We start from the raw sequence: 18,161 nt of genomic DNA, 5'->3' as shown, positions 1-18,161 counted from the left end.
TACTGGCTAGTATTTTGGTGAGAATTTCTGCATCTGTGTTCATCAAGGATATTGGTCTGTAGTTCTCCTTTTTGATGGGGTCTTTGATTTGGGGATCAAGGTAATGCTGGCATAAAATGAGTTTGGAATTTTCCCCTCCATTTCTATTTCTTGGAACAGTTTCAGGGAAATAGGTATTAATTCTTCTTTAAAGATTTGGTAGAATTCCCTTCAGGAGCTCTCTGGTCTTGGGCTCTTGTTTCTTAGGAGATTTTTGATGACTGTTTCAATCTCCTTACTGGTTATGGGTCTGTTCAGGTTTTCTGTTTCTTCCTGTTCAGTTTCGGTAGTTTATATGTCTCTAGGAATGCATCCATTTCTTCCAGATTGTCAAATTTGCTGGCATAGAGCTGCTCATAATGTGTTCTTATAATTGTTTGTATTTCTTTGGTGTTGGTTGTGATCTCTCCTCTTTCATTCATGATTTTATTTATTTGGATCCTTTCTCTTTTCTTTTTGATATGTCTGGCCAGGGGTTTATCAATTTTATCAATTCTTTCAGTAAAACAGCTCCTACTTTCATTGATCTTTTGGTTTCTATATCATTTCTGCTCTGATCTTTATTATTTCACTTCTCCCACTGGGCTTAGGCTTTCTTTGCTGTTCTTTCTCTAGCTCCTTTAGGTGTAGGGTTAGGTTGTATACTTGAGACCTTTCTTGTTTCTTGAGAAAGGCTTGTATCGCTATATACTTTCCTCTCAGGCCCACCTTTGCTATGTTCCACAGATTTTGAACAGTTGTTTTTTCACTTTCATATGTTTCTATGAATTTTTTGTATTCTTCTTTAATTTCCTGGTTGACCCATTCATTCTTTAGTAGGATGCTCTTTAGCCTTCATGTATTTGAGTTCTTTCCATCTTTCCTTTTGTGACTGAGTTCTAGCTTCAGAGCATTGTGGTCTGAAAATATGCAGCGAATGATCCCAATCTTTTGGTACTGGTTGAGACCTGATTTGTGACCCAGGATGTGCTCTATTCTGGAGAATGTCCCATGTGCACTAGAGAAGAATGTGTGTTGTTCCTTTGGGATGGAATGTTCTGAATATATCTGTGATGTCCATCTGGTCCAGTGTGTCATTTAAGGCCTTTATGTCCTTGTTGATCTTTTGCTTGGATGATCTGTCCATTTCAGTGGGGGGGGGGGATTAAAGTCCCCTACTGTTATTGTATTATTATCTATGTGTTTCTTTGATTTCATTATTAATTGATTTATATAGTTGGCTGCTCCCATGTTAGGGGCATAGATATTTAAAATTGTTAGATCTTCTTGTTGGACAGACCCTTTAAGTATGATATAGTGTTCTTTCTCATCTTTATTATATTCTTTGGCTTAAAATCTAATTTATCTGATATAAGGATCGCCACCCCTGCTTTCTTTTGATGTCCATTAGCATAGTAAATTGTTTTCCACCCCCTGGTCTTGGCTGGATGTTCTTGCTGATCTTCTAGGGGAGGGGCCTGTTGCAGTGAGTATCACATGTCTTTGCCCGAGGCGGAATTCCACTGCCCTGCCCTTGCCGGGGGCGAGGCTAGGTAATCTGCTCGGGTTCGCTCTTGGTAGCTTTTGTTCCTTGAATGCTTTCCATATTAGTTCTGGAGGATGGGAATAAAAATGGTGGCCTCCCAATCTCCGGCCCAGAGAAGCCAAGAGCGTGGTGCCCCACTCCTCAGTACACCCTCAGGGAAAAGCAGACAATCCCTCCCATCTCCCTGGTCTCTGGTCACATTCCAGGCTCACCCTGCTTGCGACTGACTGTTTCTATCTCTGGTGCACAGGCCTGTTTATGGAGTCTCCAAACTGAGCAGATTCCTGCCACGCGTTCCTGTGCCGCTCCTCCTGGAGGAGGAAAGAGGGGTTCTCTCCAGATCTGCCATTTGTGGGGGGGTCCCGCCTCAAAGAGCAGTGGACCGACTGTGCCTTGGATCACAGTTTAAGGTAACCCCATTCTGAAAGCTCACTCCTTGGCTCCGTCTCTGTAGCTGGCTTCCCTGCTCTGATACCGGGAAGCTTTGCCACGCTCAGACACCCCTGGTCTTTCTGTGACCCCACAGGACCTGAGACCACATTTTCCCTGTGAGGTCTCCACCCCTGCTTAGCCTCTGGAGTGATGTCCCTCAGTGGAGCAGACTTCTAAAAGTTCTGATTTTGTGCTCTGCTGCTCCACCACGTTCAAGGAGCCGGCCCCCCCCCCGCAGTCTATCTTCCCGTTGCTTCGGACTCACTTCTCCGCGCGTCCTACCTTCCAGAAAGTGGTCGTTTTTCTGTTCCTAGAATTGATGCTCTTTTTCTCTTATATCTCCTATTGAATTTGTAGGTGTTCAGAATGGTTTGATAACTATCTAACTCCTGGGAAGTTGAACTCCTGGGACCTGATGTCATTTCAGTCTGCTACTCCTCTGCCATCTTGGCCCCGCTCCTTTCCTTTTTTTTTCTTTTTCTTAATAAAATATTCTCCTATCTCCTACCTATCATGCATAAAATCAAGCTTCATAGAGAAATAATGGGGAAAAACTTAAAAAATACTAGGATAGTCATTGTATCTACAGAAAAATTATTCATATGACTCACACCACTGAAAACTACAAAACCCACTAACTCCTAACCAACAACAAACCACCAAAAAACAGAACGTCTGTTTCTGACACTGACAGTTTGGGAAATAGTTTGGATTCAAGACTGGCACAGGTACAAAGTTAACAGTGTTTCAATGGGTACCTGTTAACAAGGATTATTCCTGGAACATGGGAACTGAACAAGTCAGGGGTAAGAGACGCTTTTAATTCAAATTGGTTGCAACAAATTCTAGAAAGATGGCAGTGGAAACTACACAGGACCAGTCACAAAAACAAGCAGAAAGAAAATGCTCTGTAATCAGACAGCTGTACAACTTTGTGAGCATACTAAAACTGCTGAAATACACACTTGAAAAGAGTGTATTTTTTGGCATGTGTATTAGATTTTTTAAAAAATGACATTTAAAGAAAATTAAGCAACTAGACAGTAAAACCAAAAACAAACAAATCATTTAAAACAGAAATGGGGACAAAGTATTCTGTGAAACCCCAAAACCACCCACAGCCACAAGATCTGAATGTCCTCAGTAAATGCGTGGGAAGAAGCAGAGGAAGTAATGGGTATAAAAGGACAGGAGAAATGGAGAAGCACAAGAGAGCCTTATACTTTTTAGTGTTTGTTCTGCTTTCCATGTTGGGCTTCATCTTCTGGAACTACAGGAAGTCCAACAGGTAAATTTAAGAAGTGCAGCTGAAACCAGGAAGGGTTCTGTCCATTCTAACAGCCCATGAACCTAAGAGATCTACAGTAGATCTAAAAGTGCTGAAGCAGTCTAACCTTCCTGAACTCTCCTAACGGACCAGCCAGGGATCGCTTCTGCTAGGTACATCATCAAAATTGAGCAGGACAGAGTCAACAGAGGTGAAGAGATGGTCCAGAGAAGACAAAGAAAAAGAAGTTTCAGATAACGGATGGGGAGAAGGTATTAGATGGGAGAGACAGGACAGAGCCCGGAAATTCCAGAAAGTAAGACTTCATATTTTTTTTTTAAGATTTTATTTATTTATTTGACAGAGAGAGGGATCACAAGTAGGCAGAGAGGCAGGCAGAGAAAGAGAGGAGGAAGCAGGCTCCCTGCTGAGCAGAGAGCCAGATGTGGGACTCGATCCCAGGACCCTGAGATCATACCTGAGCCGAAGGCAGCGGCTTAACCCACTGAGCCACCCAGGCGCCCCAAGACTTCATATTTTTTAATACTACATGCAAACAATAAAAGAGGCAGCTCAGTGAAATTAGCTCTTCTCACTTCTGGGTACACCTAACTTCTGAGCCATGGCTTCTAACTGAACCAACCATCCTGAAGATTCAGAAGATTACTAATTTCATGTAAAAATGAGTAACAGAAAAGGATCAAGGCTAAGTCCCATAGGCACTACCCTAAAAAGAGAATGACCAGCATTCATAATGTATCCACTGAAAAGGCCTCTCAACACTGAAATCTCTTTCCAAGCAAGCTAAAGACATTAAAAAATAATAGCAGGCATGAAAAACAAAATAAATTGGAATTAGAAAACTCAAAAATGAAGTGACAGAACTTGGGGAGAAATTAGAAATAAAAGGAAAAAAAATCAGGAAGACTAAAGAAGAAGAAACACAAGAATAAATGATATAGCAGATATCAAGTTAAAAGAATAGAGAAAAGGAAAATATTTAAAGCCAAAATGAAATCAGAAAGACATAAGAAGGAGTCAGGAGAAAGCGACAAATGATGAAAAAAGGCAAAGAAAGAGCCAACAGGGGAGTCCTGAAGAACAAGTCAGAACAAGGAAACAGAACGCTAAGAACTGTGATTAAAGAAAACTGCATCAATTTTTTTTTATTGGAAATTACATACTGAAACAGCACACATGCATACCTAAGAATACAGACCCAGAACACACATCATGAAGACATATTCTGGCAATAACTGTACTTCAAAGGAAAAAAGTCCTCCGAATATCCAAGTAAAAAGAGTAACTTAGAAGGTAAAGAAATTTAGTTTATCACTAGCCTTTGAAGCTTTATGCCAAAGGAAAATAAGCACTGTATTTAAGAAACTCAGAAAAATCACATGTAAGCTAAGGGTTTTATGTCTAGCCAAACTAACTTTCAAACAAGAAGCTCCTATTAGCAAGCAAACACAGAATATTGTTCCCATGAGTCCCTACTGAAATATTCAGAGGAGAACAACATCAGACAATAAGAAGAATCAGAATAATGTCTAGAAATCATTGACATACCAATTGTGAGTACAAAATAAATAGCTACTTGTGGAAGTCAGAGGTGAATGGGAGAATATGTGTTCAAAAGGGAGAATGTGTTAAGGTCATATGTGCTGACAATGTCAATATAATACAATGTATTTTAAAAATGGGGGAGAATGGGGAGAGCAAATGAAAAAAGAAATTAACTTTCCAGTAAGTACTGATGATGAGGGTATTAATATTGTTATTCTGAGACTGGTGGGAGAAACCACACAAATAATTATGGAACATACTTATCATTCCCTGAGTCTTTGAGAACTGGGATTGCTGGTGTGGAAGAAAGGAGACATATATATGTAATTTAGAAGAAGTTATGTAAAAACTATTTAACACTGAATTTACATTAAAAGCACCACTATGAACTCCTGAGGTACTTTATCTTTAAAAGTCCGTAAATATTCCCTAATCCTATTTTCACTGGAAAGACACTGAAACAGTACCAATCCAGGAACAAATATCCTCAGCACCCCAGATGATGGTTTGCAACACCATTTGGTAGTAACAGGAATGAGAAGTTCTTGGAGAAATAGCTGTTTCGAGTCTGGGGCTAGGCAATGTGCAAGACTTCCTGACAAGTCTAGTATATCTCCCTACACCAGATAGCGAACATTACTAGAGTTATGTCAAAAAAAACTCAGGAAATAACTTGAAAAGCCTCTCTCTAACCAAAGATGAGAAATTTTAACTTTAAAAAAATATTATCTGCAATGGATTAAAAAATGTTGAATATGTTTAAATACAGACACTTATAATGGTACTTTAAAAAATTAGTCACCTTCATGGGATGACAGGAAATAAGCTCATCCCTGGGAAAATGGATCTAAATTGCTGGTTAATCAAAATATAGTTAAAAGAAAGTGTTTCTTTATAGAAAGAGCTCAACCAATAGCTGAAAGAGAAATCATTTTAATTCTTGACATGTATCATGACTGCAAGAGGATTTGTCATATTCATATCGATTAAGTTATTAAAAACATTCTGAGAGTTCAGGTTACAAACAAGGATATATACACTTTTGCAAATTAAAGGGGGGGGCGGATGTGGAGATTGGGTAAAGGTGGTCAAAAGGTACAAACTTCCACTTAAAAGATAAGTTCTGATGATTATGGTTAGCCATACTATGTTGCATACTTGAAAGTTACTAAGGAAACAGATCTTACAAATTCCCAGCACAAGGGAAAAAAAATTTGTTATTATATGAGGTAATGGATGTTAACTAAACTTATTGCAGTGATCATTTCATAATACATACACATATCAAATCATATTGTACACCTTAAACTTGTGAAATGTTTTACATCAATTATATCTCAATAAAACCAGAGGGACAGACACCAGGCTGGTAAATTGAATGAACTTTCCTGAAGAATATTGACCATACGTAACAAAACTCTTAAAAACACATACTTTAAATTTTAGTACAGTCACTGTATATCTAGGGTACTCTGTTAAGAAAATAAAGATGCCAACAAAAGATATTTATTTCAGTGATATTTAAAATACTAAACACTTAAACACTCAATATGAGAAAAATGACTAAATGAATAATGACACAGCTGTAACAACTACTATTAAATATTTTTCATGAATATCGTACTAGAAGAAATAATTCCTATAGTATTAAGAGGAAAAACAAAGAAAATTACCAACATATAAGTGTGCCCCCAAAATAATGAAGAAAATACAGCAAAATATTAGTGGATATGGGTAGATTTTTATTTCCTTTCTTTTTCTATGCCTGCTGAGTTTTCCTATCCTGTCTAGTATATCTTGTAACCAGCAAAACATGCCAATAAACAAAATATATGTCTTTAAAAAAAGAGGGGATTTCCATATTAAAATAAATATCAGAATGTTTTAAAAAATAAGATAAAAAATGTAAGACTTTGCCATACCACATTTTTGCATTACATTTCTATTTCCTTCTCCTCTTATGCTAGAAAACATACTAAGTCTCTCTCCTGCTAATTCAGAGAAAAGTTCTAGAAGGGGAACAAGTAATTACTAGAAAAATACATGCTAGTCTTGTGCTACAAGCTTCACATAGACATTATCTCATTTCTCCTTTTGAGGAAACATTTACAGTTTAATAGAGAATGCCTGCAACTCACAATGCCCTCAAAACACTAACTAGGATGGAAATAATCAGGCACAGGCACCATTATTTAATTAAAAGGATGATCATCCCAGCATTGTTTATAAAAGCAAAAAAAAAAAAAAAAAAAAAGAAAGAACCTAAATATCCAGTAACAGTTGATATTATTAGTTATTGCACCATTAAAATAATGTTTTGGATAAATGTTTATTGGCACAGAAAAGTACAGTGTCAATGTTTTATTTATTTATTTACTTGCTTATTTATTTAATTTTTTTTTTTAGGGCTTTTTAAATTCATTTTATTTGACAGAGAGAGAGAGAGATCACAAGTAGGCAGAGAGGTAGGCAGAGAGAGAGGAGGAAGCAGACTCCCTGCTGAGCAGAGAGCCCGACAAGGGGCTCAATCCCAGGATCCTGGGACCATGACCTAGGCTGAAGGCAGAGGCTTTAATCTGCTGAGCCACCCAGGCTCCCCCAATTCAATGTTTTAAAAAGGAAGTTACAATTATCCCACTGTTTCAAATATGTGTGTGCATGCAAATAATCATAGAAGGTCTAGAAGAACAACGAAAGTTTCATGGTTTAAAGGATTTAGAGTGTTTCAAAATATGTTCTTTTTTTTGCTTATCTGCGTTAGCTGATTCTATAAAATAGATACATTGCTTCCTGGGGGTTAAAAGGTAACTTACTAAAACTAAATTACATCCCTTCTCTCTCCTCTATGGTAGATTTTGTCAACTGGACAAAAATGTTTATTCCCACAATGTAAATATTTGTTCTACAGCAGAAAGCAGGGCTACTGCTCCAGCTAACTGCAAATCCTCAGGGTGAAAAACTTGATTAGTGGAGGGCAGTGAGAAGAGGGTCCATTGGTCACTGAGAACACGCTTTCCAATTCCTACAGCCATGCTGTGCAGACTTCAGTCAGTCATAAGCTCAGTTAGCTGTCAAGTATGGAGAAGGGAGAAGAAAACTAGTCATTGCTGAATATTCATTATGTACGTGAGCACGGGATTATGCACTACATTTTATTAGGTGTGTTTTGTCTGCAAAACAACCCTGCTAGCTATTATTACTCCCATTTCACAAATGAGCAAATTAAGGTCTAAGACGATTAAGTAACCCATCCCCATATGCCACTTCACTTTGGCCCCAACAAAGCCAGCTGGTGCATGTGTGTAGCCTACGGAGAGGACACTCACTGAGGGCCCAGCTCTGGTGGCCAAGGGGGATTGTGTTTCTGGGCCCTGAGGGTCTGAAACAATTGGAGATGCTGCTCTTGGCAGACTACCAGCCTTGAGGCATTGTACAGTCAGTAGACTTCAATACATCTCAGTCTTTCCTCTGAAAATGGCTTACCTTCTAGATCTGAAGCTTCAGCCTGAGGCATAGCCTTCAGATTTGTAACATATCTAGGGTCTATGGAAATGCTCTCAGAAAACATAAGCTGAGGGGATACTATTTACCTATGAGCTCTCACTATGCCCTGCTACAGCTCAACAGTACCTCCAGAAAAAAAGCCCAAGTACTTGTCCAAAGCCTCAAATTTTGCAATTTTCACTAAAGGGACACCTCCAGATCACTTGGTCTGGAGGCCATCAAGATCTGTAACTGCAGTCCCATAGGACTGTATATATTTGCCTATCTTAAATGCTCCTGCCTGAGGGTCATATTCCAATCAGCCTGAAACTAGGAGATGACTAAGATCCCTCCCCCTGGAACACTTAAGGTTTTGCTTGGTACACCCTCAACAGCTGGGACCCACCAAAAAAACAATAGGCTGCTTAGACAATCACCAAGATTTGGAAGACAACCAAAAACGAGGCCAAGGTAAAATGATAAGGCTTATCTCCCAAACAGTGCCACTCCTGCAAGACTAGGAGACATAGCTATTATTTCACCTAAAACACAGGAACAGAGGCTCGAGCAAAATGAGGCAAAAGATAAATATGTTCCACATGAAAAAATAAACTAAAACAACAGAAAAAAAATTCAATAAAATGGAGATGAATAATTCACCAGATAAAGAATTCAAAGTAGGGGTGCCTGGGTGGCTCAGGGGGGTAAAGCCTCTGCCTTTGGCTCAGGTCATGATCCCAGGGTCCTGGAATCGAGTCCTGCATGGGGCTCTCTGCTCAGCAGGGAGCCTGCTTCCCCCCAACTCTCTGCCTGCCTCTCTGCCTACTTGTGATCTCTGTCTGTCAAATAAATAAATAAAATCTTAAAAAAAAAAAAAAAGAATTCAAAGTAATGGTCATTAAAGGTGCTCACCAAACTTGAAGAATGTATGAACACAGTAAGAACTACCACAAAGATACAGAAAATTTTAGAAAGTACCAAACAGAAGTCACAGAACTGAAGAATACAATAATTAAACTGAAAAATGCAAGAGAAGTTCAACAGCAGACCAGATGAAACAGAAGGCAGAAAGGGGCAGAAAACTTACTTGAAGAAATAATGGCTAAAACTTCCCTAGAAAAAGAAATAGACATTTCAGTCCAGGAAGTCCAAAGAGTTGCAAATAAGATAAACCCAAAAGCGCCATACCAAGTCACATTATAATTTAAATGTCAAAAGTTAAGGATAAGGAGAGAATCTTAAAAACAGCAAGAGAAAATCAACTTGTTACATACAAAGAAACCTCTATAAGACAATCAGCAGTATTTTTAGAAGAAACTGTGTAGGCCAAAGAGTGGCATGATATATTCGAAGTACTGAAAGGAAACACTTCCTACCAAGAATATTCTTTCTGGAAAGGTTATCATTCAGAATTGAGAAGAGATTAAGAGCTTTCCAGACAAACAAAAGCTAAAAGAGTTTATCAGACTTATAAAAAATGTTAAAGGGACTTCTTTAAGCAGAAAAGAAAGGGCACTAATTAATAACAAAAAAATATGAAAGTAAAAATTTCACTTGTAGAAACAAATCTATAGTAAACATAGTATATTAATAACTTATATAGTATGAAGGTTGGAAAAATAGTGAAAATAACTATAACCACAATAAACAGTTAAAGGATACACAAAATAAAAAGTTGTAAATGTGACATCAAAAACACAAAATATGTCGGAGGGAGTAAAAGTGTAGACTTTTAAAATGCATTCAAACAAATGCAATCCTCTTAACATAGACTTTTACATATAAAGGCAGTAATATATGAGCCTCGTGGTAACCACAAAACAAAAACATAGTACTGAATAACCCATGGGTCAACAAAGAAATCAAAGAAGAAATGTAAAATACCTTGAGGACAAATGAAATGGAAATAAAACACACTATAATCTATAAGAAGCAGCAAAAACATCTTTTAAGAGTCAAATTTCTAGCAATACAGGCCTACCTGAAGAAACAAGAAAATATTAAATAAACAATCTCATTCTACACCTAAATAAAATAACCCCGTAAATTAGTATAAAGAAGAAACTAATAAAGATCAGAGTGGAAATAAATGAAACAGAGACTAAAAACATAAAATAGAAAAGATCAATGAAACTAAACCAAATTAATAAAATCAATAAACCTTTAGACAGACACACTAAGAAAAATAGAGGGAGGGCTCAAATAAATAAAATCAGAAGTACAAAAGAGTAAGTCCCAACTGATACTGAAGAAATAAATACAAAGGATCATAAGAGACTACTATAAACTATTATATGGCAATAAACTGGACAACCTAGGGGAAAAAATAGATAAATTCCTAGAAACACAGAATCTTCTAAGACTGAATCAGGAAGAAAACAGAAAATCTGGATAGATGGATTACAAGTAAGGAACTTATATCAGTAATCAAAACCTCCCAACAAACAAAACTCCAGGACCGGACAGCTTCACCAGTGAATTCTACCAAATATTCAAAGAAGATTTAATAGCTATCCTTTTCAAACACCTAAAAACTGAAGAGGCAGGAACAATACCATACTCATTTTATGAGACCAGCACTACCCTGACACCAAAAACAGATGACCAAAAAAAAAAAAACAAAAACAAAAGCAAAATTACAGGCCAATATCCCTAATGAACATAGATGTGAAAATCTTCAACAGAATATTACCACATTTGACAATACATTAAAAGGATCATACACCATGATCAAGTAGGATTTCTTCCAGGGATGTAAGGATGGTTTAACATCTGCAGAACAATGAATGTGACACGTTAACGAAATGAAGAATAAAATTTATTTTTTTTTAAATAGGCAGAGGATTTGAATAGACATTTTTCCAAAGAAGACAATGGATGGCCAACAAGCACACAAAAAGATGCTCAACATCACTAATCATGAGGAATTGCAAATTATAACCACAATGAGATATAACCTTGTATCTGACAAAATGGCTATTATCACAATAATAAACAAGATGGAAAAGAGCATGAAGTTTCCTCAAAAGCTTAAAAATGAACCACTAGATTAAGCTGCTGCCTTCGACTCAGGTCATGATCTCAGTGTCCTGGGATCAAGACCCGCATCGGGCTCTCTGCTCAGCAGGGAGCCTGCTTCCCCCTCTCTGCCTGACTCTCTGCCTACTTGCAATCTCTCTCTGTCAAATAAATAAACAAAATCTTAAAAAAAAAAAAAAATTAACCACTAGTCACTTATTGGAAGAAAACAACACTAATCCAAAAAGATCTGTGCACTCCATGTTCACTGCAGCATTGTTTACAATAGTCAAGCTACGGAAAGAATCTATGCGTCCATCAGTGGATGAACATATAAAGATGTGCTGCGTGTGTGTGTATACTACTCGCCATCAAAAGAAATGAAATCTTGCCATTTATAACAATACAGATGGGTCTCAAGAGTATCATGTTAAGTGAAATAAGTAAGACAGAGAAAGACAAATACGGACTCATTTCACTTATATATGGAATCTAAAAAACAAAACAAATGAACAAACAAGACTCAGAGATTCAGAGAACAGACTGGTGGTCACAGGGTGGAGGGTTTATCTGGGAACAAAATTGATGGAGATAAGGAGGCACACCTTTCCAGTTATCAAATAAATGTCATGAGAATGCAACACACTAGATGGGGACTACAGTCAGTAATACCGCTATCATGAATTTGAAAGCTGCTAAGAAGGTAAATCTTAAAAATGTTCATTATATGGAGAATATGTTGTAAATTCTGTATGGGGACAGATGATAAACACACTTAATGTGATCATTTCACAATCTATACAAATACTCAAATATGTTATAAACCAATAATTAGTATAATGTTGTATCTCAATTGTACTTCAACAAAAAGTGGACAAATAAAAAATTTAAAGATTAAGTAACTAACTAGGGGCACCTGGGTGACTCAGCTGGTTAAGTGGTCAACTCTTGATTTTGGCTCAGGTCATGATCTCAGGAATGTGAGATCGCACTCAGTGGGGCGTCTGCTAGAGATTCTCTGTCTGTCCCTCCTCCTGCTCGCTTTCACTCTCTAAAATAAATAAATAAATCTTTAAAAAAGAGAGAGAGATTAAGTAACTGACTCAAAGTCATACCATAAGTAGGACAGCCAGTATTAGAATCTACGTCTCTTTCACTGGAGAGCCTGAACCCTTTCTACTACGCATTGTGGCCCCCACCAAACTCAGCCGACGCACGAACCTGTAACTGTGATCTTAATTACTGAAAGACAATCTCACCTTATTGGCAACAGCATTGACACTTGGCCGGGCATCAAATATAAAGATTTTATGAGACTGGGCATTGGAGTCCATGATAGCTTGAAGGTATTTTTCATCTTCTTTGCTTCTCTTTCCACTCACTCCTACCATGGGCTGGCTACACCGAGTGATAGTGGCTTGACTTTCAGGATGAATCCATGATAAAACCTTAATGGGGGAAAAAATAGTGACATACTCTTTATATATTTCTGTTTATAATTCCTCTCCAAAACATTACTCTACAAAATACTGCTTTCTGATTGGTTCCAAAGCCTAGAAACCAAAGTCCATTCTAGGCTGCTATAAAAATCATCACCTTTCTTTCAAGCCAACTCTGGCATATGGAAAATTTGGTCTAATCCTTTAATGAGGTATTGATTTATGGGAGTCATGATTATTCAGAAGTCTCTAGAATCAAAATACATTAAAAGGGGGTTAAGTAAACCCCTTAAAGTTTTATTACTAAAGCAACAGACTGTCCAACTATAGTCTTTAGAAGCTATGACTTTTGTACCTAAAATTGAGCTGATCTTTCTAAAACACACAGTAATTCATCAAAATTTGTAAAGTTTTCTTCTTTCTAGGATTTAAAGGAAAAGACCATTTATTGCCATGATTAAATAATACATAATAAAATAAAGAAACAGTGAATAATACAAAGTCAAATTTGTTTTCAAGTTAAGAGTCACAATTCTGTGAAGTTCTCTCCTACCAATGGCAGACTCTCCAGAAACTTCCTTAATCTAAGTCTTTCCTCCAGTTTTAATTTTACGAAATAACTCATTCTCTCAAATCCCCATAAAAGACATGTTGCTGTAGCTATTTTTATTCTGCAACATTCTCCCATTCATTAACCTCAGCGTTACATACAGTACAAAAAGCATTTGCAAAGTCGCATCAAAGCTTCACACTTACTGGGATACGGCCCCTTGACCTGAAGGATGCCACTCTTTTCAATTCTTCATCAGGAATATTTGCTGGCACAACCAAGAGGGCAGGGTATGTATCACAAAGTTCATAGCGTTCATTTATCTTTGTTATTCTCCAGCTTTCATTCGGGATTCCCTACATGGGAAATAGAACACACGGCAAATTACCACCTAAAATATTAAAACCTACTGAAAGAAAAGCCATCTTATTTAAACCCCTCTTATCTCCACTACCCATTTCTTAAGTTGCTGGAATAGTTACTGTCTACCTGTAGTGACCAGGCTTTTAGGATGAGCTATTCTAATGTAGGGATCTGTGTTCATTTTGATGCTAAATATATAGAAAGATTTCTTAAATCACTAAATACTGAGAGACTGCTGGGTCTGTGCTAAACATATGCAATAGGAAGGAAGGACACAGTAAGACTGAGAATGTTCCCTGTCTTAAAAACAGAAAGTCTCACTGTAGTTGACTGGATGGTTGATTTTGCTGCCATTCGTCTACATAAAGAAATTTCAGGGAGCAGGTACTCAGTATCCGGCAGAACACCAGACATATATTTATCATTCACCTAACTAAAGTGAATTTTTCCCTTCAAATTATAGTACTAATGGGAATGTTGCTAATCTAACACATATTTGAAAAGTAAGGGAGTAACAGAAGCCAAGAGACAAGAAATACTTCAACTTTTTAAAAATACATCAATTATTAAACTCTCATTTGATCTTCAGTATTAGTTATAACTAGTCTACTACTTCACATAAATGGTATGTGAAGTAGTAGATATGTAAAGAAGTAGATACTTAAAATTTTTCCATCTTTCATTCTACAGAAAATAAAGCCATGAAATTAACTGGAACTAAGAAAATATATATATTTAAAATTGTATAGCCTCCAACAACTCATAAAATCAATCAGAAAAAGAACTGAAAGAAACCAAACTGGTAGTTAAAGAAAAAAATTATTGAGCACCTATTAGGCACCAGTACATGTCAGCAGCCTTTACACACACCCACATGCACATATTATTGTACCCAGGTTTTGTTAACTACATTTGATAGATGAAGAAACAAAGGAGGTAATAAAGAACTCCATGTACATTGCACATCTATCCTTTTTATTTAAAAGTACATTGTTCCTGGAAAAAAAAAAAAAAGAAAAAGTTGTTATAAAAATCTGAAAAGAAAGGGAAGAATGTACTCTTCTTTAAAAGGTATTTCTCAAGTGCCCGCCAGTCACCCAAGAGGGTATTAACATTAAGGAAAGAGAGAAAATTCCCTTCTGGTAATCATAGGGTAAATAGAGTTTCCGTGAATTCTGGAACTATTATTGGTGCCTTATACTCTATACCCTATTTAATTGGCCTTGTCCCAACCTGCTTCATATGATATACATAACCCCCTCCCTCTTGCTTTCCTCAACTTTTTTATACAGCAAACAACTGTTTAGGTAAGATCCTTATTTATTTTTAGAAATAAAAGAAAGACTGGATTAAAGGCTTAAAAATATATTTCCATGCAATAGCAAAAAAGTAGAGTGAACTGGCAAATTTATAAAGCTGATACTCAAGCAAAAACCTCAGATACCACCTTTAATTCATCCCTTTGCCTAACCCCCTTACATCCAATCAATGACCAACTTCTATGATTTTTGTCCATCTAAAAGTGCCAAAAGAAAACTCTGCTCACTATCATCCACCCTCAATGCAACTTGCCTAATTCAAGCCATTACCAAATCTCTCCTGTCCCTCTGCAATCCATTCTCCATGCTGTCTTTATAATATTCATCTAAGAAGCAAATTCTCATGCCGTTCCTCTAACAACTATCAGTGGTTACCTAGTCTTTTTCACATGAAGCGTAACTCCTTCATGAGGAGTGATGTCACCAAGATGACAACATAGGTGTTCCTGACTTTGCTTCCCCTCACAAGCACAACTGACAACTATTCCAGAACAAGACAGCACTGAGTGAATCCTCGAACATGGGACTGAAGCAGCTCCTGCACTTCAGAGACCCAGAAAGACTGCATTAGAAGGGTAATATCCCTCCGCTCCAGGCCAGCCCAGCACCACACAGAGAGGTGTTCCCTAAGCCAAGGGAGACAACCAGCTCCTCACCAGCACTCTGGGTCACCTTGTTGGAGCCACTACACTGATCTTGCCGCCCAGGAACAGCAGGGGAATCTGTGGGGCTCAAACACTAGGAATCTGACTGTGATGGAGAAGTGGGGAAGGGCTTACAGAACCAGCACTTGGATCATGACAAACTGATTCATACATCCTGGGGTGAAGGAGGAACCTGTTTGGATGGTTTTGCTCACCTGCAGACCAGAGTCAGGGACGCACACACTCTGACCAGGGAACTCAGGAGGGTCCAGAAACTCCCTAATTTGGACCCTCAAACGAGTTTTGCCAGCCCCAGAGTTCAGTTTGTGCACCCCCAAGCCAGAAGCTAAATCATTGGCCCACACACTGCAAAGTGTCTTCCCACCCCATCTGACCATAAGGACTGGCAAAAACTGGAAGCAGTGTGGACTGGAAGCACTCAAGCAGGGAGACAGGAGAGAAGAGCTGACTGTCCCCGGAGCAAAGCAAGTCCTAGGAATGCAGTGTTCCCAAACAGGGGAATTAATTCTTAGCTGGGGCTGAGGGTAGTTCCAGGACCTTCCCAACCGCTGAGCCTGCTTGGGAAATGGAAAATAACTAGGGAGGCCCTTCCCCTCTCACCAAGGCAAGGAAGCTAAAACAGAGACCAACCAGTTGTAGATGGACTGTGTCTTCTAGCCCCATCTGACCAGAAATGGCTGGCAACAACTCATGGTAGCACTGTACTTCAATGGTAGTCAGGCCAAGAAGTGGACAGATAGCCAAGACTTTACAGAACAAAGCTAGTGGCCCTGTTTGGTCGGGAACTTGAGATCTAAATCATCTTGAGTCAATACAGCAAAGAGTTTTACTGGCTTTAGAGCTGTTTCTCCTGTCGCACTCAAGAAGGGAACCTAACTCACTGTCCTGCTCATTGCTGAATATAGCTCTCAGCTTGTCTGGCCGGGGACCCTAACTAGGGAACACAAGAATCTCCACAGCCCATGAAACAGCCCTATGTACAGTGATATGTGAACAGAGCACACAGCCTGTGGCCTCTCTAGGGTGCAGAGTAAAACCAGTGGCCTTGCTCGACCAGGGAATTCAGTGACAGGCCTAATTTGGGTCCCCAAACAATGAGGCCTGGTTCCCATCATGCTGTCCTGCCATTAAGAGCCCCGTCTACAACTGAACACAGTACCCAGTCCCAGCAATCTAGTACACCTGACCTGATCGGAGAATCCAGGTTACTGTAGGGCCCATCCTACACCCTCACTTGGGTAGGGAACCAAGCCAGCAATCCCATTCAACTGCTCTCCACCAGTAGCACACCCTTCCCAATCTCTGACCTCTGAGTTCAAACAGTTGACTTGCCCCAAAACAGACTATAATAATAGGCCCCGCCTGCCAAAGGACAGTACCTGCAGACATTCCCAGACACCCAAACAGAACTGATGAGTGAAGAATGGTCTCTGCCAAAGAAAACCTATAAATTCTGGTAGAAATGCCCAATCATTCAAATGTGCAGATACCAACATAAGGAATCAAGAATCATGAAAAATCAGGTAAATATGATACCACCAAAGGAAACTAACATAGCTCCAATAATGGACCCTAAAGAAATAGAAATATATGAACTATCAAGCAAAGAATTCAGAATAATCCTCTTAATGAATTTTAATGAGCTGTAAGAACACACAATTAAAATTAGGAAAATAATGACGAGCAAAACAAGAAGTTCCACAAGAAAATACCAAGCATAAAAAAACAAAACAAACAAAACCCGAGAAATCCTAGAGTGGAAAAATACAGTAACTGAGTTGAAGAATTCAACAGTTTCAAAAGCAGACTCAAGGGGCACTTGGGTGGCTCAGGGGGGTAAAGCCTCTGCCTTCGGCTCAGGTCATGATCCCAGGGTCCTGGAATTGAGTCCCGCATTGGGTTCTCTGCTCGGCAGGGAGGCTGCTTCCCCCCAACTCTCTGCCTGCCTCTCTGCCTACTTGTGATCTCTGTCTGTCAAATAAATAAATAAAATATTTAAATAAATAAATAAATAAAATCTTAAAAAAAAAAAACCAGATTCAGCCATACAAAATAATCAGGGACCTGGAGGATAAGTATTAGAAATTAACCAGTCAGAGATGCCTGGTTGGCTCAGTCAGTTAAGCATCTCCCCTCAGCTGAGGTCATGATCCCAGGGTCCTAGGATTGAGTCCTGCATCAGGATCTACTTTTTTTTTTTTTTAAGATTTTATTTATTTATTTGACAGAGAGTGAGCACAAGTAGGCAGAGCAGCAGGCAGAGGGAGAGAGAGGGAGAAGCAGGCTCCCCCCTGAGCAGGGAGCCCGATGTGGGGCTTGATCCCAGGACCCTGGGATCATGACCTGAGCCGAAGGCAGAGGCTTTAACCCACGGAGACACCCAGGCGCCCCCTGCATCAGGATCTTGCTCAGTGGGAAGCCTGCTTCTCCCTCTGCCTGCAGCTCTCCTTGCTTGTGCTCTCTCACTCTCTCTCTGCCATATAAATAAAATCTTG

At 38.7% G+C, this 18,161-nt stretch overlaps 1 protein-coding gene across 3 annotated transcripts in view; it reads right to left on the bottom strand.

Moving 5' to 3' along the window:
- Positions 1 to 18,161, bottom strand: part of MTMR2 (myotubularin related protein 2) — a 123,374-nt gene that overhangs the window by 19,543 nt on the left and 85,670 nt on the right. For all 3 annotated transcript variants that reach the window (XM_032360397.1, XM_032360398.1, XM_032360399.1), the window contains 2 exons: positions 13,526 to 13,675; positions 12,590 to 12,778 (listed from right to left, as the gene is read on the bottom strand). In XM_032360397.1, coding sequence (XP_032216288.1) covers positions 12,590 to 12,778; positions 13,526 to 13,675 — 339 coding nt within the window. The remainder of the gene's footprint in view (positions 1 to 12,589; positions 12,779 to 13,525; positions 13,676 to 18,161) is intronic.

Source organism: Mustela erminea, chromosome 9 (assembly GCF_009829155.1).
Source record: "Mustela erminea isolate mMusErm1 chromosome 9, mMusErm1.Pri, whole genome shotgun sequence".
NCBI classification, from domain to species: Eukaryota; Metazoa; Chordata; class Mammalia; order Carnivora; family Mustelidae; genus Mustela; species Mustela erminea.
This window is presented reverse-complemented; position numbering and strand designations above follow the sequence as displayed.